General features: G+C 42.1%; 1 protein-coding gene across 5 annotated transcripts in view; it reads left to right on the plus strand.

The window, feature by feature from the left end:
- The first annotated feature begins 2,919 nt into the window (after window positions 1-2,919).
- Window positions 2,920-23,288, plus strand: part of SMOC2 (SPARC related modular calcium binding 2) — a 140,199-nt gene continuing 119,830 nt past the window's right edge. For all 5 annotated transcript variants that reach the window (XR_003945720.2, XR_007777283.1, XM_030236231.2 and 2 more), the window contains exon 1: window positions 2,920-3,547. Coding sequence is in view for 3 of the 5 variants with exons in the window: in XM_030236231.2 (XP_030092091.1) it covers window positions 3,473-3,547 (75 nt within the window). In the remaining 2 variants the exon portion in view is untranslated. The remainder of the gene's footprint in view (window positions 3,548-23,288) is intronic.

Raw genomic sequence — 23,288 nt, forward strand, 5'->3', positions numbered from 1 at the left:
GCATTTTACAGCCACTATTTCACTTCACACAATAGCTCTTTTCCTGTATGATTTTAATGGTTGGTGCAAATCTAGATGCAAGAATTAGGGATGCATTTATCCTCCCCAGACAGAAATCCTCCTGCTGACATTCTCCACAGAGTAGTTTCTGTCCAAGGCTCCAAGAATCATGCAGAATCCCATGGTTGTTTCCAAAGAGTCAAGCAGGAAACCAGGTTTGTCAGCAACACTTCCAAAGGCTGTCTTTTTTCTCTCTTTTTCCTTCTTGCCTCTGTTGGTGCTCACATCCTTATTGCCAACTGTGTGCTGTGTGATTCAGCATGCCCTGACTGGCGCTCCTTTAACTCAGCCACCAGATGGTTTTTCAGGGTTTGGTTCTCACCCCAGCCATGCCATCCCAGGCTCCACACTTGACTGAAAGAGGAGCACCTGTGGCTCCTTACTAAACCTCTGATTTAATGCAAGGTGAGTGAATCAACAGCAATGTCTCTCTCTGCACTGCAATAAGCAATCTTCTGAGAAGTCCAAAGAGCATGTTGCATGGGGCGATGGGGAGAGCATAGAAGAACTCTGTCTCTAGCAGGTGGGAATGCCACTAGCACTGCTCTCATGTCATGATGAGAGTGGGATATTTTTGCCATTTTTGTTGCCCTGCAGAGGTTTAAGTCCTCTTCCTCATACTGAATACTCACTAAAATGTGATAAATCTCCACACAGTAAACTCTAGTAATGAAAAATGCAACATGCTGAAACTCAAAAGTCCAGCTGAAGGATGGTGCTTTTCAAAGCTGTCTGTTTTCCCAAGGACAGCCAGCCACACACACTGGTCTGTGCCTCCTCAGTTTTGACTTGATCTCTATATTCTGTCCCCTCCCTAAAAGGTCAGTTTAATATACTTTGGGAAATCATCTTTATTTTAAAATGATAATGTCAACATCTTCTGGACTCTAAACTTGCATTTTTGCAGAATTTTGTCCTTTTGGCTATTGTCAAATTTGTGTAAATCCACTCACATTTGACTAAGTTATAAACCCTCAAAAACCTGCAGTTTGTTTTTATTAGAGGTATTTCTCACCAATTCTGAGAATGTATTTTTTTCTGCAACGTCAAATCCAAACTGTGTGCTGTGCCACTCAGCATGTCCTGACAGACAAGCCAAGAGCAAAGGGACTGTTGGCCATGAATTGCCTTTACCCAGCTGCATGCCAGCAGTGCACACAGAACTGAAGGTGAAGGAGCTGGTGGGTTTGCAATATACAAAGAGCAAAGTGAAAGAGAAGGGAGAGCAGGCATGAGCTTGTGATGAAGGGGACATGGACCTAAACTGGGGTAGACTGGAGAACATGGAAGAGGACTAGAAAGATGGGGGAAACAGGACTCTGTACATGTGGTGAATAATTTTGTGGTATGAAAGAGGCCAGTCATGGTCACAAGAAAAAAAAATCATTTTGTCTCTGACAGACACATCAACATTGCCAAATTTCACCCAGCTAAGAGGAAAGGGCTATGAAGCCCAGGCTGGAAAGTCGTATTGCAGCGCCTAATGCAGCAACTGGCAACTTGCTATCACTGTGAGAGAGATGCTGCTAGTTTCAGAGCAATAGAGGTCTGGTGCAGTGAAGGGCCTCGAATATGCTCCAACCTGGGTGATAGAATATGGTGTCTTTGGGGTTTTTTTCCCCATTTAAAAAGTACACACAGATGTGTGCAAATACTTTTAAAAATTGCATCATATAATGTTGTATTGCACTAATATAAAACAAACAAACAAAAAAAAAAACAAAACAAAACCTTTTGAAAACCTTTTTAAATTTTTGTGACTGTGGGTGCTCATTGAGGCATTGCAATACTGCAGCTACCTTTCTGGCTGCATCCATTGAACACTGTAGGATCTGGAGGAGTCAGCAGTAGGTGTCTCACCCTAGGCACCCAAGTAAGGCACCCAAATGTCTCTGTAATTACTACCTACTTCTCTCCACCTAGGTTCATCATGCATGCAGCTACTGCTTTAGAGACATGCTCTACCCTGAGCCCTTCACTGAGCCACGTGTGACAAAGCCTGCAAGGATGTCAGATTTAATGCTTGAAGAAATTATTAGTGTGTAGGGAGTGTGCCACTTTGCAGCCTTCCTAAAGCCCTTTTGTGTTCCGTCCCACAAACACGCTCACACGGAGAAGAAAGCAAGCCCTGATAGCTTCAGCATCCCTTGTAGCACCGCTTACCTGCGGGGATCTCTGCAGGCTGGCAGTGAGCTGTTGGGTCCCCGGCAGGAGCAGGGAACTCCAATGACAAAATTGTAGTGAAAGGGTTTCTTTCAGGCAGCAGGGACGAGGAGTTCCTTCACAGTAAGGAAATATAAACAGACCTGTGTTTGGCTCTTAAGAGATGAGAAAGAAAAGCCCAGCTCTGAGGTGGAAGGTTTCCCCTGGCATTAACTGCGCGCTTAGCGGCAGCCTCGCAGCGTCCGCATCTCACCGGGGTATCCCTCCGGAGCCCAGCAGTGCCCGCTCCCCGCCGTGCTGGAGCGCCTGGCAGCCCCCAGCGACGCTCGGCTGCCCCACAGGGAGCTGCCACCTTGGCTTTTGTCCCAGCTCAGAAACCTGGATGCCACGGTCCTGGCTCCCGCCCCGTGCGGTGCCCGGCGGGAGGCGCGGCGGGGCCAGGGCAGGGGCGCTCCGGTAGGAGGTCGGGGCTCACCGGGGTGGGGGTCGGGACCACCTCCCCCGCCTGCCAGGGGCTGCCAGTATCTGTACATGTTGATTCAGCATGTGGCGGGGGCGTGGGGGAGGAATAAACCCTGCGGGGGAAGCAAGCGACGACCCCCCGGGAGCACCGGGGAGGGTTAATCGGCGAGGATCTGTGGGTCTGGGAGGAGAAAGCGGAGGCCGGGCTGGGGAGGGGGAAGGATAAGAGGAAAAGGGGCAGAGCGGCTCGGAGAGGTCGCACACCGCCAGCCTCCGCAGCCGCGGCTGTGCCTTCCAGCGTGCTCCCGGTGGTGGTGGTGGTGGGTCCTCCCTTCCAGTCCCAGTCGTTTCCTCCCGCTATCCCTGCCACCGAGGGCTCAGGGCTGCAAGGGAGAGAAAGGGACCCCTGGGCTAGACAGCAGCTCGCCCGAGGCGGAGGCAGGCGCGGCGCCCCGGGGGAGGCGGCGGCGTCCGGCAGATTCCCCCGGCAGTGGGAGGGCTCCGGGAGAGGAGAGGCTGGGGGAGCATCTCCTAGCCGGGGTTGACTCCCAAGGAGTGAGGGAGGGACACAGAGAGAGGGAGAAAGTGCCGCCACTCAGCTTTACAGCCGTCCTCAAATTTTAAGGACTGGGGTGGGGAAAAAGAAAACTGAGGACCTGAGCTGGGACCTCCCAACCGGAGCGATTGAAAAGGAGCCAAAGCAGGCGTCGGGGGGAGCGACATCCCAAGGAGAGTCCCCGTCCTTCGCTACCCGCAGCCGCTGCGTGCCCGCCGCCGCCGCCTCAGGATGTGGGTGCCGCTGCTGCTGCTGCTGCCGGAGCTGCTCCCCGCCGTGCCGGCACAGAAGCTCTCCGCCCTCACGGTAAGGCCACCCCGCCGCCGGGGCCGGGAGCCCCCCGGGCCGGTCCCGGGAGCACCTGAGCGGGCGATGCGGCTCCGGGGCGGCGAGAGGCGCCCGCGGCTGCCGGGCCGAGCGCTGCGCCCTGCCCCGGCCAGGCGGGAGCCCCGGCCAGGCGGGAGCTCCGCCGCGGCTCGCCCGGGGAGCCGCCGGCACCGCCGCCCCGCCGAGCGCCTCCGGGGAAAGCGCGGCCCGCGGCTGCGGAGCGCAGGTTTACTGCGGGTCCCCGCAGAGCTTCGGTCCAGCGTTAATGTCCTTGTTAATGCTTTTATTTGCCCGAAGAGGAATAATGCTGCAGTGAGGTCCGCTTTTGGACCTACTCGGGCTGACCGATTTTACTTATTTTTAATTATAAAGCAACATGAAACAAGCCTTTCTGGCTATTCCAGGCTCCATGATGCTATACATGGAACTCCGCGTAGAGATGGGTGAGCCAGTTCATTAGGCTTACTAAATAAGCCATAACCACTATTCTAGCCAAGACCTGAGGTTTGCAGCTAATAGCTCAGTTCAGTCTTCTTGTAGAGCTTGCAGTGTTTGCAAAGCTATAATTAATGCAATCTGTAGAAATAAAAACATTTTCCTTAAATGTGTTTTTAAACAAGTGCTTGAGTAAACATAACGGGCAGCAAATACTTCTTTCAAGCTGTTTTTAAGTGTTTTGGTGAAGGCTATGCGCTTAAAGTTTATTATGGTAAAGTTACAGGCAGCTGCAAAGTGAAATAGACCCTATTTTTTTAAGTCTTTCAGAAAATTTCTGTAAAATCCCAAGAGTTGAGTTTTCTTGCTTGGTTTTTTTTTCTTTTTCATTCTTTCCCCCTTTATTGAGTAAGGTGCTATAGGGACAGCTCAAGGTGAAATGGCTGTGGGGGATGGCTGAGGTGTTCATACCTGAAATTCTTCAGGAGAAGTTTTGCCTTGTTGACTAAATTTGGGGTTTTTGGTTTTTTCCATCTTAAATGATTTGTAGATTAGAAGCTGCTAATTGAAAGTCTTAAAGGACTGAGTTTGCTCCATGAATTTTATTGTGTATGGCATTTTAAAGTGTGGGATAGATAAAGTCAAGTGATTCTCATATTTTACTTTTTATGACCCTGATTTGAAGCCCCCTTACATGGTCAGGTGATATATACTATTCTAATAAACAGATTAACATTGCAATTTACTTTCAAGTTCACTTTAACAAATGTATAAACACAATTTGCAAGATAGGACATGTAATATTCTTTTTTCCTGTACATAAAAAGAGTTCTAAATAGTAGTGGAAGTAAACTGGAAATGCTAAAAACCCTTAGTTTGTCCAAATGTAAAGTAAGAGTGATTGTGACTGTTACAATATCTTCAGATGGTACATAACACAAATGATGTTAAAACCATTTTAAATATGTATATAAATCACTGCAGAATATACTTTTTATTCAGTGAGGGGTTGTCTGTATCACTAAAGGGAAGAAAAATCTGGCCAAGTTCACTTTGTCAAACTCTTTAAAAATTAAATGCCATAGACTCATGCAAATGTGTTTGACTTCTCTGTCATTTGAATGATGTTATAATACCCTCTATTCCTTCCTTCACCAATTCAAAGTGTGCATTACTCATTTCTGTACCTTATAGTAGTCTGCATCTTTATGAACCATGAGTAGAAAAGTCAGTTCTGGTGGAATTCCCACCCAGAAGGTAATAGTTTTGAAGACGTCTAACTTTCAGACTGAAATGAACTTGAACATTTTGGTGGGTGTAGCTAGCCTTGTTAGTAGAGGACTGTAGGTAGTGAGCTCATGTTAGTTTTTCCACTGCCTGTGCTCTTCTTCTGGAAGGGGCTCACCCATACAAATACTAGACAACATTGGAAATCCTTCCCTGAAACAAGTAAGGGACAGGCAGACGCCCGTAGGAACGAAACAACACTCACGCACGCTGATGCACATACACTTTCTACATCTTCCCACAAGGCTGAACTTTGAGTGAGGCAGGTTTATTTCTACTATTTCTGTACTTACCTGTTTAAATAACAATAAAAAACCACAATAATACTGCAACAAATACCACACTGCTTAATCATTCTTAACTCCTTTAGTCACTTTGCTTGTAGCTCACAGACTATATAACCCCTTTCCACATGTACCTTTCTCAAATATCCATGGATAGTATCTGCATAATTACAAGGAACAACAAACCCAAGCTGTGTAGAAAGACCAAGAAAATCTATGCCTTTTTTTTTCACCTGCTGTGCCACTGTGCGGCGACAGAGAATGGCCATTCTTTTCTACACATCATATGCAGATTTTATTTTTATTTGTGGTTTGAAGAATAACAGATAAAGGCTGAAATTTTCGTAAACAACCAGAGGTCATGGGAACAGGGTGTGTTTCACTGCAGATCTGGGTTTTATCAAAATGATGGGATGATCATGGAGAGGCAATGCACATCCCTGATCACAATACTGTCAGAGGTATATTCATCTTGCCAGGTGGTGGCAATATCAGGGGAACAGTCTACTGCAGTCGTAAATCTGACATAAGATGAACCTTGGCAGAGACAGGACAATAAAATTATATTTCTCTGCAGCAAAAGCCACTCTACCATTTTCTAAAAGGTAACACATGGATCGGAGGTTTTTTCCTTGCCTGGGCTTTAAGCAACAAACTGGGTGATGGCATGGCAGGGAGGGAGGATATCAGCATCTGTCTTTAAGATTTTCATCTTTATAAACAGATCTCTGGCCTGTTTTAACTTTAGGTCATCACTAGCTCAAGGAATGGATCAAGTATTACTTTAGGAAAAGACTTTCAGTAGTTTACAGACCTGTTTCCCCATTTAATTAGGAATAATATTTTTGCATTTTAATTGGGCAGCAATACTCACAAGAACCACCCATGTATGTAGTCCAGGTGAATATGTGATTTTCATATGTTGGAAGATTTGCAATAGTCCAATAGCAATAAATCACAGAGTTTTCACACAAATAATATCTCCAAGAGATTTCTGATTGTCTCACAGTCTTATGTGACTGCAGGTTTGCAAGAAGTGATGGGCATATGGCTTCCGACTGCATGACAGCTATTAGGATGATTTCTGGCAGGCAGATCCATCAGAATAGTTAGCAGGTAGTGGAAATGCTCCAGTCTATCTAGAGTCTGGTCCCCTGGACCTCATGGCTATAATCTAAAGTGAGTGTGAGTGTTGCAATCTGTCTCTCTCTGCCCAAACTGTGGACCCAGACAGAACTTACTTGACTGCCTATGTGCCAGATAGAGAAGGGCTGATGAGATAGGCTGATGCATACCTGAATCTTTATTGGGAAGCCATGATGTACACCGGTGTCTAAGAGTTTCAGAGTTTCTATGTGTTCACTGGGTTAGAGATAGTCCAAAGTTACTTTGAGTTTGTCCCAGTCTTGGCTTCTTGTCACCAGGATTACTCTTTGCTAAGGTTTCTCCTGGACTCTGGTCTCCTGAGTAAGACCGTATTGCAACGATAGATAAAGTGAGGTGAAATGTAATATTCTAATTATTAATTGCTAACTGAGCCTCAGGGATGCATGCAGAAGGATAATGTTCTTTATTGTTGTATTTACTGTTATTTCAAATGAACAAATATTGGCAACAGAACAATGGCTTTCATTATGGAAAGGTAGGCTGAGAGCTGTCTCATAAGAACCCATGAGATCTGGAGGGACTGCAGCCAGTTTGGCTACTCTTGTTCTTTTCTCCCCTTGTGTCAAATACTAATGTATTCTACAAAATATCTTAAGTAGCCTTGTCCTTTTACTGTGTTTATAGAAAGCCAGGTAGCACTCTGCAATTTTTGTAACACACTGTTGGAATGTTTTTGCAATGCTGCATTTTATTCTGCTCTGTGAGGTGTAGCCATTCTTTCTGGGTGTATGAAATGAGGAGATCTGAGCCTTGCTGACTCCTTGTTTTAGGGAAATTAGGCATATCTTGAGGATATAGGTACTTTTGTTTTGAAACACAGTGCTTTGAAGAAAGCTCATTTTCTTCCTCAAATAAGTAAGTTTATGATCACTGCATTTACTAACACACTTTGTCATTGTTTATACTGCATTTTTGAAACCATCAACTTCGCTTTTATCTCAGTTGCAGTGTTGTGTGTGTGGATGTACTTCTACAAACAATAGGAGACAAGTGTTTCTTATTTTAAAATCTTGATGACTTGCAACATACCACAAACTATTTATACTTTCAAAGCCTTGCTGTACCATGGGCTTTTCTCAATACAATTGATAGATCTTACAAAGGAAGAAAGTTTGCTTGAAATTACTTCTTGAAATGAACACCTCTGCCTGGTAATAGTTTCTTTCATCAGCAGCTGAATATTTCGGGGAACAATTGTTTTCTTTTTCTCCCTTGGCACATGCTTTGTGAGTATTCAATAGCATTTAGTGCACTGGATAGTTTCCACAACACTGCCCAATATAAGATGGACCACTAAGGTAGTTCAGTAAAGGGAAGCTAAACACAATCAAAGCTTTCCAAGTTAAGGACCCATTTGGATGGCGCCTGCAAACCAAAACATTTGGAAAAGTTACTCTAATTGTGACTGAAAAACCAAGACCATAAATAAAATTGTAAGTGGCTCCAGATCCTAACAACATTGTTACTGCAAATGGGCATTGGTACAAGCAAGGGTACATCAGCTCTGAAAATAAAACACTTTCAACAATGCTTCCTTGCAATAAACTCTCAAGACACTTCTTATTAAAGAAACAACACCAAAAACTGTGGGAGTTGATACAGAAAGTATCAGCAAATTTTTCATTGGGGGTCAGAAGTACTTTTTGTGCATGCAGCCAACATAAAGTGCACCTTACAATGTGTAAGACATTAATGGAGATGGCCAGTTGACTGCATGCCCATAAAATTTTTAAAACTAGAACTGAAGACTAGAAATGAGCGTGAGTGGGGAGGGAAGAGCAGGACAGAGCAAACAAAAAGAAGATCCTGCATATTGTGTCCGCTTTTGGTGCTGTCATTGGCCCCCTGTTGCCTACTGAATACCTCAAGGAACAGCTGTATTTCTTGACAGTGGGTAAACTTCAAGGTTTAGTTCATTCTGAAAACCCTCCAAAGGTTTAGCTGCTATCCAAAACCTATCTGAACCCTGTTGGTCTGGAAACCAGGCTACAGATCTTTTCAAGATCTGGCTTGCTCGGGACTTTGCTCATATTTCCATTTCTTCAGCCAGACCAGCCTCACCACAGGCACAGCCATTTTCATGGTATTTTGGTGCTTCATTTCCTGTCAGGCCTGAGACCAGGAAGTGCAGAGGCGCCTGAAAATTAAAAACTGAGTGAGAAAGAATTGGAATCAAAGACCTATTTTTGAACAGCAATGAAGGTTCGAGTTTGGTTCAGGAGTGACGTATTTTATCTGAACAAATTCAAACATTCTTGGGCAATCTGCGAGTGAAAGGAGGTTACATCTTGCAGAGGACTTAGGGATTTCCAAAAATTTTGTGTTTTCTTTAGACTCAAAACCCAAATACATCCTAATTTTCTGTTTGATTTAGTATTGTGCTCTGGGGAAGATTTTTAAAGAGTTGACATTGTAGATTCATGACGAAGGCCGTTTCACAATTAAAATTTGTAGTCCTTTCTTCCAAATTAATATAATCAAAGCAGTTTTTTACTTCATGAATATTGCATCCTCTGCCCCTCTACTGTCTTCTACAGCAAAAATTCTGGTGATGCCAGTCATTTGGTCTCAACAGACTTGTGTATTTTCACAGGATATGCTTCCGTTGACATTTCTTTATCCACTTCTGGTTATTAATTGCTAATCACTGCCTTAATATTATCTACAGTGATAGTGCAACAGTGCAACACTAGAGGCAAACCTGGAAAGAGAAAATACTTCAGAAAAAATTTGCAATATGCTAATCTCACACATAATAATTTATGCCAAAAGAAAAGGAGGGATAGTGAGATGTAACACAATATTGTCCATAAGCAAATAAACTGAGCAGAGAAGAGAAGGTATAGCATAAATACCTGCATTATTTTCCTGCAATTTTTCAGTCTTTGCCTAGCTGCCCGATGTACACAGGGAATTGGTCTGAATTACAGCCATTGCTGTAGTGCAGTGGTGTGCATGGGATACAGGGATACAAGCTTTGGTTATGGGGGAGTGAAAACTACCGAGAAAAATATGGACTAGTTTTCAGATTGGTGTGATAGCACTTAGTATGAGAGGGTTGCTTAATATGACTTTGCCAAATTATCAGTGGTCCACAAGCAGCCAAGTTAATGCAGTGTTGCATCTTACCAAAGAACTTGTGAAGTCAGTCTCCCAGATGGAAGTTCCAGCCAGTCCTTGCAGAAGAAATTGCTTTGATGAGTTAGTAACTGCCCTTCAGTGAATTTTTTTTCTCTCTCTAATTTGTTACCTTTTAAAAATGACAGCTAAGTGTTTCATCAGCTGCTGAAAATCCAGGCTAATAGAGAATGCAACCTAGAATTCTGGTCAGGACAGAAAGAGAAAACATTTCCTGAAGGCGATGCTTTCCAGCTCTCTCCCTGGCTTACTCAGTGGGTTGCTAGAAAACTTGCTCGAGACTGTTTACATCATACCTATCCAAAACCTAGCTTTTTTCCCTTCATTTACTTTAGGCTGCTTGTTGTGTCATCTTCTGAGTCACTGAGTAAAGATAATTTTTTTTTCTTTTGTGTTGCCTTTAAGTTGTTTTGAGGATGTAATAATATCCTTTCTTGTCTTCTGTGTGTTCACTTTTGAACTGTATACAAATTAGCTGTCATACACGTGCTATAAATCTTTGAATCTGTCCTAGAGACCTAAAGAGTACTTACAGGCAAATAAAGAAAAATTCCTTTACTTTGGAATGCTCGTTAAGTCATGGCTTCTTGCTGTGTTTTGCAGATTTTTTGAATGAAATTGCTGCCGTGAAGTGCTCACAGTCTTTTTACTTGGCCTACCTTTATCATGCATTTATGAATATTCTGACCTTTTTTCAGAATGAAAACAAGGTACTATCAGTGAGTGAACTATCAGGGGTGTAAAAGCTCAGGAGAGATCAGTACAATTTTTTGAAATGCAAGTAGTGACAGATGAAGAATAATTTTATTGGTATTCAGGATGGACTCACTATGATCCATGTAGCAAGCTGCAGTACAGAGAAAAACTGCAGATTGCAGGTGACCCCTGGATGTCAGGGTGCGAAGGCAATGCCTCAGCTCCATTATTTTTTCTTGCTCTTATCTGGAGTAAAGTGGAGGAATGGTTGTGTTTAGTCCAAGTAAAATCTGCCATTGAGTCTCATCACTACTTTGAAGGATGGGGAGAAAAGTGGGTGACATTTTAGTAGGCATGCAAACCATTTTAACCATATTTTAACTGCAACATGTCTACTTGTACAGAAATGCTGTTAAATCAGACCATCTCTGTCTGGAAGTATCACAGAATACAAAGTGTGTGAGCTGGGGACCTAAATCATGTCATCTAGACAATTGCTTCCCAAATGTTTTTCTTTATTAGATGCTGCTCTTCACAGTGGCATCTTCCTGCAAATGGTAGAATCTAGGGTGTGGAGCTGCTCTTCTGAGAATACAAGGTGGAAGTATGGCATTGACAGCATGTCAGAATGATGGTGATACTAAAATGTGAAAATCTCTTCTCAGTGAGGCTGATACATGTGTGCCATGCTGGTTTCAGTGCATTTGTCTTTATCCTGATTTTCTGTGTCATCCAAACATGCTGTGTTCCTCTTTGGGACTGTGAGGTGAACCTAATGGTCTTAAAATTAAAAGGAGATTCTCTATTAGAAGCAGGAGGGCACGTTGAACACAGCTTACCAATGGTTTCTGGTTCAGTTGTCTCAGTTAATTTATTTGCCCTTGTCTGTGAAGGTGAGGAATTATTTATTGCATTTAATCACCGTGTTTTAATCAGTTCTCATTCACTGCAGCCTCCACATGGATGCCACTTAGTGCAGACAAAGGGGTGTCAGTGAAACTGACCCTGGCTCTGTAAAGTTATATTTTTTAATGGTGTGGTCACTGTGCATCACCTTTTTTTACCTATAGTGCCATATAACACTGCTCAAGTCAAGGGAGCAGTTGTCACATGGGCTGATGGGTCTTCTAGAGTGAAAAATCACTGTGGCAAATGTCACTTTTTAAAGGAAAAGTTTCTCTCAAATAAATGAAATCAAGTGAGTGAAACCTGGTCCTGAAATAAGTATGCTACTATGTCCTTGAGGGTAGCACATATTGTAAAGATACTTTTGTCCCCACAAGAGGGTGCAGAAATGAAAAAGATTGTCAAAATGAAAACTAAATCAGGCTTGGAGTTAGCCATAGGTTTATTTGTTCAGTGAATTATCTCTGGTGTGTTGGATGGCTTATTTTTGGAAGAGAGCCATCAAAGTATTAAGTGACGCAAAATAAAAAGCAGAGATGGGAAGATCCATACAGGTATTTCTCCATTTCTCCCCCTGTCCATTTCCTTGCAAATACAGAGCGGTGGCACCGCTGGTGCAGCGTCCTCAGGGGCAGGGAGGTCCCCTCTCCTTCCATGGCACTGCAGGGATACACCACGGGAGGGAGAGCAAGAGCAGCGCGGTCTGCCCCGGCTCCTCTGGCAGGGGCTGGAAGGAGGGGAAGCCGTGGTTTCCCTCCCCAGTAGCTTCAGTCCGGAGGGGAGCAGGGGAGCAGCTAGGGACCTTGATTTTTCAGTACTTGCCACTCAGTAGCGCATCAGATGGGAGCTCAAATGAGAGAGATCTCAAGTGGAAAAAAGTCTTGGCACAAACTATTGAAAGGTCGAAAAAAGTTCTGCAAAAAGAAAGTGTCTTTAATGATACGGTGTGGCCTGACATTAATTAGCATGAATTAGCACTCATGAGAGCTCAGAGCAGGCTGGTGAGGACAAGAGGGATATATGGCCTAACATATGAGATGCTCTTGGCTATGAGACATAAGGAGGGGTTCAGTCTGCAGAAAGCATAGGGCATATTCATTTCATTGCATGGATCCACGCTGTTTCTTTTTGCAGCAATTATTACATAAATTCTGATGAGCAAGACAAAACCAAGTGGACAACTTATTTTTTAGACTGTATTTAATGGGATTGTATTTCAGACCATCTCCTCCTGGGACGGCAGTTTCCAAGCATGACAAATTTTTGATAGATTTCGTCCTAAGTGGATTAAATTGCAAATCTGAACTTTAAACAGGAGGTTTTGTCTTCCCATCATGTTTTCTCCTTGAAAGGTTCCATAAATTACATTTCTAAAAGAAAGGGAAAGTTTTTTTGAAAGAAGTGTTCATTTGGTAAATTGCTCTTCTGTTAAAGCTTCCCTTTTCCAGGTGCTGAATGACTCCCAGAGCAAAAGCTTTGTCATTGCTTGGTAATGGACTTCCATTAATTTGCAATAAAATTACAAGGCAATATTCATGCATGGATAATTGATTTCAATCTGAAGGGAAAATGGCAAAAAGCAAAGCTCAAGTGTCTACTTGTCTGTAACTAGTGCAGCAATTTTCTCCAAAATGGGTATCAAGTATTTCTCTTATGAAGTGTCAGTGTTTGTGTTCATTAGCTGCAAGACCAGGAGAGGTCTACAGCAATGGGAGGGGCAGGGTATTTCCTACTACATGACAAAGCCAGGTCTGATACCAAGACTAAATGTCTGATAGCGATTGATTTTTTCATCTTTGTGGCTGGTGACAGACTCACTAAAGCTCAGTAGACCCTGGTTTGGTAGACTGACTGGTGAGGTAACCACAGGTTCACAATTCATGTAGTATTGAGGTGAAAGCAAAGAAAAGAGCTACTGCAACACTGCTGTTAGGAGTGAGCCCAGAGGACCTGGAAATTGGCATCCTTTGGGACTCATAGTTGTGACTGGGCTCTCTCTGGCTGCTGTAGATTTTTCTCTAGTATTCTCTTTCCCCATCCAGTTGATCTTTCCTTAGTTCGTCTTCAGTGTTTACATGGCTTTTCTGTGTATAGATTGGAAGCTATTTGTGTTTGTACAATGTTTTGGGCAAAAGAGGCTCATTCCTGGTTCACTTTCTTGGTCTGCCACAGTTTTCTAGTTCAGTAATAAATAAATCTCAAATTACACCTTCTTGCAGGTGAGACTGAACACAAATAATAGAAGTTATACAAATAGTAGAGTTAATCAGGCAGTTGTGGCCACAGTCTGGTTCTTTACACCCCCTGCAAATTATCCAAGCTGTTTATTTTGTATAGACTTTCTTATAACTATTCATGCTGATTATTTTGTATAGACTTTCTTATAACTATGCATGTATACACACACACACATACACAAACACAAATACGTATGTTTGATCCTACTCTGCCCTTTGTAAAGAATTGGAGCAAGCAATTCAACATTACAGGAAGAGATCAGCAAAATTGTCTATTCTCTGGTCTTGTCATGCTGTTGTCCAAAGGGTTCTGCACAGTGCCGAGAGCCAAGTGTCATCTGCTTGGTATTTCCTGACTTGTGAGAGCTTAGTGGTTCAACCTTATCATTGCCCTAAAGCTGGGGTTCTCAGCCTGTGGTATGTGTTTCCTTTCATGGTGCAAAACTCTTTCTCCCCTAAAGAAATAGAGCCCTGAATCAATGCATCCTGGTCTTTCCTACCAAGAATAGCATGAATGTTTGGATGCCTCTTCCTATTTTTGCATGTAGGTCAGATGGAGCTTGAAGCTTCTCTACCCACTGCCCTTCCCTACCTTTCAAAGGAGAAGAGGAGATGGGTTTGGATGAAAGATGCTTCTGTCTTGTGAGTGCAGACCAAAGAGCTGAGGGCTGTTCTTGCTGCTGTGTTACAGCCTCTGAGGGTACTTTGTATAGCAGCAGCACCAAGAACTCTCTGGGAAACCTGGTCCAAAGGCTCTCTTGACAAATTCAGAGAGATGTCAAGCATTATCAAGGACTTCTCCCTGTAGGCCTTCTGTGGCTCCTGCATGTTGTATCCATCAGCTGCAATAAATTCCCTAGATTGCCATTTTCTACCTTAAGATGACCTGTGTCAGCCGTAAATGTATATGCAGGAGTACATTATAAACATTCCCATGCAAACCTTTTCTTCCTTTTGTTTTTCAGAAATGATTGGAAAACCCCCATAAAAGCTTAAAGTTCCCTTGAGGTTAATAACCAGAATGTCAGATATTTTATGAAGTTTATGTAATTTGATCTGATTGCTTTGATCTGATATTTTTGTTTGTGTGCTTTGGCCTAAGGGGATGATGCATAGGAGTCTAGTGTTAGTTTTCATTTGACAAGATTTCTAAGTTGTTAGGTTTTGGCCGTGTTGGAAGTGCTACAGGGCAGCTGTGTTTGTTAGTTGATTAATTTGTGTTATCTAAAGACTGAAAAGAACAAAAAGAACACCATCTCCCTTCAAATCCCAGATCAAGTCACTTCAGGAACTGCCTCAGGCAATGGTTGATTTTATTTTAGCAGCTCTCATGATTATCACTCTAAATAATGACAGAATAGAGCTTTTACTGTCTGCATTGCTTATTGTGACAGGAGAAATCAAAAGGTCGCACAGTATCTTTCCTTGTTACGAAAGTAAATTATATCTTTAAAACTGCTATCCTGAGTCTTCTCAACACACCTGGGGGTGAGAAAACTCCCAAGTGAGATTCATTTTACAACCATGTCAGGAAATCTCACTCATTTAATAGAAGTAAGAAGCAACCAGAAGTCTCCAATGAAATTAGGAGGTTACAAATAGGACTAATCACATGTAAAAACTCACTATTTCCAGCTGACAGCAATTAAACCAGTGTCAGAGATCCAATGATATTCCCTCCAGGGATCTTTGTAAAATTGAGACAAACATTAGAAAGAGTGTGCATGATGGATGGGAAAGTTTGAAAAAAAAAAGACAAGTCTATCAAAGCTGAAGGGGGTCACAGTTCATACTCTCCAGCTCTTTTGTGGTATGCAGGATGTCTCTCAGGAAGAGCCCTGCAGCTATCTGCTGTCAACAACAGCAAAGCAGGTGTGCAGGTGTGCCTGGACTATATACTTTCTCATACCTGGTGCTTCTTGCTTGAATAAAGGTCAACATCTTTTAAAACTTTGTGATTTTTTTTTTTTACTGCTTCTGTTTTTGCTAGAGAACTGTTCGGTGCAGTGAGATTTAGAAGCTGTTGCCAAAGTATAATTGGAGCTGATTACCTAATTTCCTTTCGTTTGTGTGACTGTGAAATAGCCCGAGGGCTGCATGTCCAATACACACATTCTGTGCCCTGCATTGATTCAAAAGTTGTGTCATGGTGTGTGCCAGGTGCCTGCAAGGCAGTTCAGATGGGGAAGTAGCATGGGTGAGGGGAAGTGAGATGGTTTGCCCTGCCAGTACACTCTTCTGAAAGACCAGAAATGATTCTGCCTCACCACGCTTCAGTCCTTCCTATGAAAGAGAGATGTCACAAGTGCATCTTCTGTCCTGGTTCTCTGGAATATCAGTTAGCTTCTGTACATCCCTGTGTTACTAGGAGAGCAGAAATGCCTGAAGCAGGCACTCAGATGAAGTGGATCCCTGATTGTGGCCTGTGTATTTTGGATGCAGGAGCTACAGGTTCAGCTGTACGTGGGTCCCAGAGGAGGGATTGCATAATAGCAATTCTAATATTCCACAGTATTTATTATGGGTGTGTCCAGCCTTCTCCATAGCATCCTGCTGAGTCCAGTGGGAGTTTGAGCAAGAAGGAATTGGACATCTGTCTGCCCTCTTGAATCTGGAACAAGGGAAACTATGGGTCTACCCCCTAAGGGCAGGAGTGTGCAGAGGAGCCTGGAGATGATTGAAGTGCCTGAAACTGATACTGTCAATGTGCATGTTTGGATATGAAGCCTGGGAGGCATTATAAAATCTTTTTGTCTGTGTGTATCTGCGTGGTGGGGCTGTTCATAACAGAAACATGTTGGCAGCTTTTTGTACATGCAGGTAGATTTTGGTCACAAGGGTACCACTGGGCATATGCTGGGGATATAGAGTGTAAAATCACCTCTCCATGCTCTTTTTGCTACCGGATGGTGTTTACTTTCTTGAATCAATCCTGTTGTCTCATTTGTCCTTCTTACATGTTGTTGACAAATGCATGTGAGTACAGAACCTAAAGGTCCTCTGAAATAGCCATTAATTCAGGAAATAAAACTTGTTAAAATACTAGCCTTCCCTTTTAAGGGCAAATATAGCTCTATAGCTTTCTTACTGTGAATTTGATAAATCCCATGTCCACCAAAACTGTTACTATAACACTACCAATTTTCTTTTTTCCCTCTGAATATGATAGTTTTAGTTTTGTGGCAAAGGCACACCAAGACACAGCCATTCTTAAACAGCATGCTCAATGAAGGCTCCAAATACTCTTCTGGGAGACAAAGACTGGCTGATAGATATCTGAGCATGGTCAAAGCACTGGCTCAATTGAAATAGAAGTGAGGAAAACCTGGAAGAGACAGCAGTTAAAGTCAACAGCATGGGGAGCTGTGCTCATGCCAAAAATATGTGAAGAAAAAAACTTGAGTTTCAGCATTTTTTATATTACTTTTTTCCCCTCAAAACCAGGATGTTTGTTTCAAAATAAAATGGATAATAAATAAAATGGACTATAAATAACATGCACACATTTTTGTAAAATTATTTTCTTACAAGAAACCTGTAAGTCAATCTCCAAATGATTCATATTACCTCAGTGACATTGACTTTCTGTGCATACAACTCTGTTAAATGAAACCTAAGGTTGTGTATGGTTCATCAACACAATCATTAAGAAAACCTCATGAAGCTGGGAGTGCTAAAATACCTGTTGTTCGTTCTGACTGCATTATCTGGGCAAGCCCATTCAGTGTGCATTGGTTTCACAATGCACTCTTTTCAAAGCTCATGCCTCTCAATCAGTCCTGCTGTCCCCCATGGCCTGGAATCCTGCCCAAGCTTGATTGAGGTGTGTCAGGTGAGGTTCCTGCTGCTTACCTGCTGCTTCCTTAGCTGACAACGTCCCATGTTGTCCAGAAGTGCTTGCACATTGTGTTAAAACTCCTGCAGATTGCCTATGAAAACATGGAATAAGGGAGTTTGTGTTTTCAACAGGCAGCCTCTGTCTTAGCAATTGTGTGAAACAAGTCAGTGCTGTTATTTCAATTTATGTGGCCAGGATTCCCTCGTGTCCATTAACCTGAAGCTGTGAATGATGCTATGAAAAGAAGGGCTGGTCTTACAGTGGTCAGGTCACTTGCATTGTTGTGGTAGCACATTGATCAATATTTTAAGCATTTTCTAGCCCAGAGATCTCTGCTGCTTGCTGTTTTGCTATCTTAAATAGCTGTTGACTAATATATGCTGTCTCTCAGATAGACATTTTTCTTCAGTGCATTTTTCATGTCAGAGGTGGACACTATTGAGTTATTGCTATTTCATTTTCCATGTTGAATTGGGATCTGTGCCGTGGGAATCCATTTAACTGTTATGGTGGTGTTCAAATAAACTGAACTTGAATTGAGCACTTGGCAGATTTAGCCTGATGGACTGTGAATCCAGATGTTACCCTTCTGCTGCTCATCACCTAATAAAATGCATACCCAGTACTCTGTTACCCTAGGGATAATTTATCAGCCACACTCAGCTTCATTATGGACACTTCCCTTATCCTGTGGCTGATCTGTCTAGTGAAGTGCAGTCCCCTTCTATGCAGTAGGTTGTTTGGAAATCTGTCTGGGAATCCTTTCCTCTTGGAAAATATGTATTAGGGATTGTTAGGTAATCCTGATGTTCTGGTAAAGGCCAGATTGGTGACAGTGTAATGCCCCTCAGAACCACAGGAAACAAGCAGGTTCAGAATATTTTCGGCGAATATTTCTGCTTTATTCCTAGGTGACTGGCAGGTCACTGCTGTGTTTCTGATTGATGGCTGAGTACAAGAACAACCTCACATGCAAGGCACAGTTTCAGTTGCCCACTTGTTGCTATTTATTTACCATCACCTCTGTAGTTCTTCAAGAGCCAATGGAAACGGAGTTGGTGGAAAGGATGGCTTCCTCATCTACTCAAAGACCGTTTGTGAAAGGCTGAAAATTGTATCAGCTGTAGCATGGGCTGAAAAATAGAGAGAAGAGTCACCTATCCAAAGATAGGTACATATATTTTTGAGGGATCAAAAAAGAAAGCACAAAAGAAGAAGAATGTGTTAATATCATACAGGATAGCCATCTAGCTCCAGGCATACTAGGGTAAGTGCTCTCCTTGCCCCAGTCATGTACATGCATGTACTGACTCCTTTTTTTGGTCTTTTTGTTTGCTTTTAACTGATTTCCTTCATTTGTAGATAGATGGCTTTTCATCAGCTGAGATTTAAAAAAACCTGTTACCAATAACAAAGCATGTGAAATCTAGCTAATCTGATTAGATGAATGTTTTCTCTCATAATAAGAGCTATGTAATAAAAAATACGAGTGATTAAAAATTATGTTAGCATAAAGAGAGAAAGAATAAGAAATTTAGGCTTTTTAAAGTAAGATTTTTTAAAAAGCAATTTGCCTATGAAATGTTGCATTTTTAGAAAAAACACTTCTTAAAAAACAGCTCTTCTGTTTGAAAGATTTCTGTAAAATTGGTGGATTTTATTGAAATTCTGTGTTTAAAATGCTAATGTTTTAAGGAGATGGAGAAGCACTCTTGTTGTATTCCAGAGATGCATAATAATGCAAAAGAGGTTGGTTTCCAAAGAGAGCTGTCAGAAGACAAAAATGCAGGAAATCCAGCAATTTTTAAGTAGAACAATTTTAATTGGAATGAACTTCAAGCAGCTGCAGTATTTCATGCACAGGGTAACATGGATGAAACTACAGGCTGCTGTAATTACGGTTTTCTATCAGTAACAGAATATTTGCTAAACAGGAATTAATGCAGTCTTAAAAGTTTCATGAACTGATTCTGCTTCTGTGAATCTTTTGTAATCTGAAAGGTATTCTATAAAATTAGCAAATTCTGCAGGTTCTCTGACTTAGCTTCTTGTTAGCAATCACACCATCTTATTTTAATATTGAAGACTATAGAAATATTCACTATAGAAATATAGAAATATTTTTTTTGCAAATTTCTTGAGAAGTTTCTCTATGATTTTTAATATGCGAATATCTATTTCTGATGAAAGATTTGATGTATACCATAAATGTGGCTCATTTAAAAATCAGCTTTTCAAGCCCTATGTTCAGAAAAACCATATCTTTAACACAGAGTAGCTAAAATGTCCAAGGATTTTGCAGATTTTGTAGAATATTTTCCAGCCTTGAAATATCTTATCAAATCAGGCTCTTTTCTTGAAACACTTGTAGGCATAATAAATACTGGTTAATTGTCATGCCATGCAGGACAATCTTGTAGGTACATCTGAAGTATGGGATAAATTGGCACTTGTATTTTGAATTATTATTAACAAGAGACTGAGATAAGACAGGTCAAGCTGTTGGCTGTTACTTTTGCTAAATTTGTTTCTGACCATATCATAGAGTTCACAGACAGCTGTAGATTTATCCCTGCAGAATGAGGGAAAAAAAGTCCTTATGTAACTTTTACCAAAGTCAAACACTTATAAAGTTAAGCTGCTTATTTTATTATTGCAGTTTCATTTTCCTGTTTCATACTCAAACTCTTCTTTGCATGGCAGATATGATCATCTATAGAAGTATGAAGGTGTGATTTGGGAGATGTCTCCAAAGATCCATTTTTGAAAAATCCCAAGCTATTTAGTTAATGTATTTTTAATGGTATCTTTGGTGTTATATAGAAAATTGCTTTGTTTCATTGTGCAAGTTCCTTTACATTTATATCACTTTCATGATCTTAGTGTCAGAGTGACCTTACCCATATCAAAATCTTTAGTGTCAAAATAGTCCAGCTGTTTTCTCCAATTACCCTAATTACCCAATGTCAAAACATTCCAACAACCCAGTCTAAACACAATTCAGTCCAACAAATTAGCACATGTAAGGCTTTTTTCTCATATTGTTTAATTAAAAATGAATTTCCCTTCCTCGGTCCAAAGAAAATCATTACACATTCGTCTCAGGGGATCAATTCCTTTTTACTTGAACCACTACAACTGCCTCTTAATATGGTAAAAAATGTAATGTAAAAGGCAAGAAGTCTGCAGTGGAGTGTCAGGTGCTGTGAGGACCAGGGAGTGGGAGCAGTGGGGGCTCCCTGTGGGCAGGCAGAGCCTGTCCCACCCCCCCACCAGGAGCAGGCATCCATGGGGGCCTGGGACAGCCCCAGCCCCTGGCATCCGATGCCTCCCCGGGTATGGGCTGCTCTTTAAGGGGGAGGTCACTTGTAGTTTGGAATATGGGCATGGATGAGCAGAGCCCATGGTGAAGATGGAATGGGGCAGGAGCAGTGGATCAGGCAGGGGCTGAGCAGCAAGGGTGTAGCTGTAAAGTAGGTCCCATGGGTGGGGACAGGTCTCAGCTGCATTGTCTCCTCTCCAGCATGGCATGGGAGCCCCTCTGCAGGGACACCAGGGAAGAGGGGCTGCCAGTGGGCTGTACTATCCCTCTATTAATCCTGAGCTCAGACAGCCAAACCTTTGTGAAGGGCATTATCTCAGGACCTGTACATGGGATCAAAAATCTTTATAGTCTGTAAAATAATTCTTCTGATGAAAAATTCTAGCTGCCAGATTTTTGATCTGGGCAAGGTGACACAAACCAACTTGAGGCAGGCACAGGCCAAGCTGTTGTTTCTAGTTTTACAAGATGAAACTGGATTGGTTGGTGTCTGCATAAGCACCCCAGTAGAATGCCTCTGCATTCTAGTTGATGCTGAGTTACATTGTACTTTTTATAATACAGATTTGGTAGCTTTAATTGCTATGAAATGCACAGGCAGTAGAGACAATTAACTTCTGATTTGATCACATATGCTGTGCTGAGGTTGCTTTTCTATTTGGGAGTGAAGACTTTTCCCTTGGAGAAGGAGAATTAAAAGAAGCTAGCACAGTACAAAACTGAAGGTCTCATCATCCCCTAAGTTATGAAAAGACTGAACAGAGAATCTGTGGAAAATTGTAGAAAAATACAACCCTCTGTGTAGTGGGCTGACTCAGACAGACTGTGGAAGCAATGTGTATGCTGCAGTTTTACATGTAATCACCCAGGGCACCTAAGGAACATTAGGTTTTGTAGGTTCCCACATCATACTGACTGTTGTTTTGCAAGACAGCAGCAAGCTGTTGACAGCTTGTGTTCATATTTCTGACAGGACAGCAGCCTGCAGGTAGGTAAAGTTTCCCCGTCCACAATCTCCTCAGGTGTGAGTAGCTAGCTGTTACAGGAAATGAATAACACTTTCCACATTGCTTTCCCTGCTTTCTACACCCTATAAACCAAGATGTGCAACTAAACCTTGTGTAAGCATGGGGTGGTGGGGGGTGGGGCTGCCAGAGAGAGAAGCTGCAGAGGGACCTGTCCTTGTCTATGTGCACACCTGTGTGCCCAAGTGAAGGCAGCACAGGAAGGACAGGTGCTTTATAGCTATTTCCCCACTGCAGCCAAGTATTGATCAAACACTCCTGGCAGCAGGAGACCACATAGCTCAGTGTGGCTGTGCTACCATGGCACAGTGCCCATGCTGCTGTGGCTTTCAAGAGCTGTGCAACAGGGGGCAAACATATCCACCTTCATCAAGACTAATGATGTAGGAACTGTTCCTGTTCCTCAGCAGGAACTGAGGAACTGTACTGGGGGTACTTCAGGGGTGCCAGAGATTACCATGGTTGTAATTGTCACATACATCTCTCACTGTTTTCAAATTTCAGAAAACTAAACTGAGTAAGCATGTTGCAGGTAACTAACAGACACGTGGCTTGCCTTCAAATATTCACACCAGAAATGCCCTGGTGAAATCAGTTTCTATTATATTGCAAGGTCTGGACAGAAATAGTTCTAGACCACAAGAACTGATGTCATGTTGATGAAAGATCAGATTTCATGCTTTGTGTTTGCAGTTATGAAACGAAAGGTGCTTGCCAGCATCAGCTTTCCTGAGACAACAAGAAAACTCTGACATTTTCTCCTCCCTGAAGGAAGAAAAAAAGGAAAAAAGTATCCGTTCCTCATTTCTTGCTGCAAGAGAAATACTTTTGCTTTCACATTCTTACATTACCATATCAGGATTTTTTCCCAGACTTTAGGAGAAATGTTTACACTGAAAGCACTTGCAAAGTAATTTATGTTGCTGTTATATCTGGTCATAAGGTTGAACACTAAAACCAAGCTAATTTACAGGATTTGGAGCTGATTTTCCTTTTGTAGTTGATATTTTTGATCAATCCGAATAAGTAAAGTAATAGGAAGAATTTTAGAATCTTACAGTTCTCCTGGAAATTTTCATTGCTGACTGATTGTTTTTGCTACATTAGGCTTGTCTGACCTTTTTGGATGTTTTCAGGATAGGCAGAAGCTGATGAAATTATTAAAGTTTTCTACAGGAACTACTTATGAAGAGTTTATGTGGGGTAAAAATTTTATGTTAAATTCTATCTGCCTTCACAATAAGTGGATTAACCTTGAATGATCCACCTTGTTCCTCACTGAGATTTTCTTTAAGTAGTGGAGATTTTGTCACATCATTGCAATAGCCTTGCTTTTTTAACATAATGTAATTAGAAATAGATTTTTTTCACTGATACAAGCTTGT

The sequence above is a fragment of the Serinus canaria genome, chromosome 3 (assembly GCF_022539315.1).
Source record: "Serinus canaria isolate serCan28SL12 chromosome 3, serCan2020, whole genome shotgun sequence".
Lineage (NCBI taxonomy): Eukaryota > Metazoa > Chordata > Aves > Passeriformes > Fringillidae > Serinus > Serinus canaria.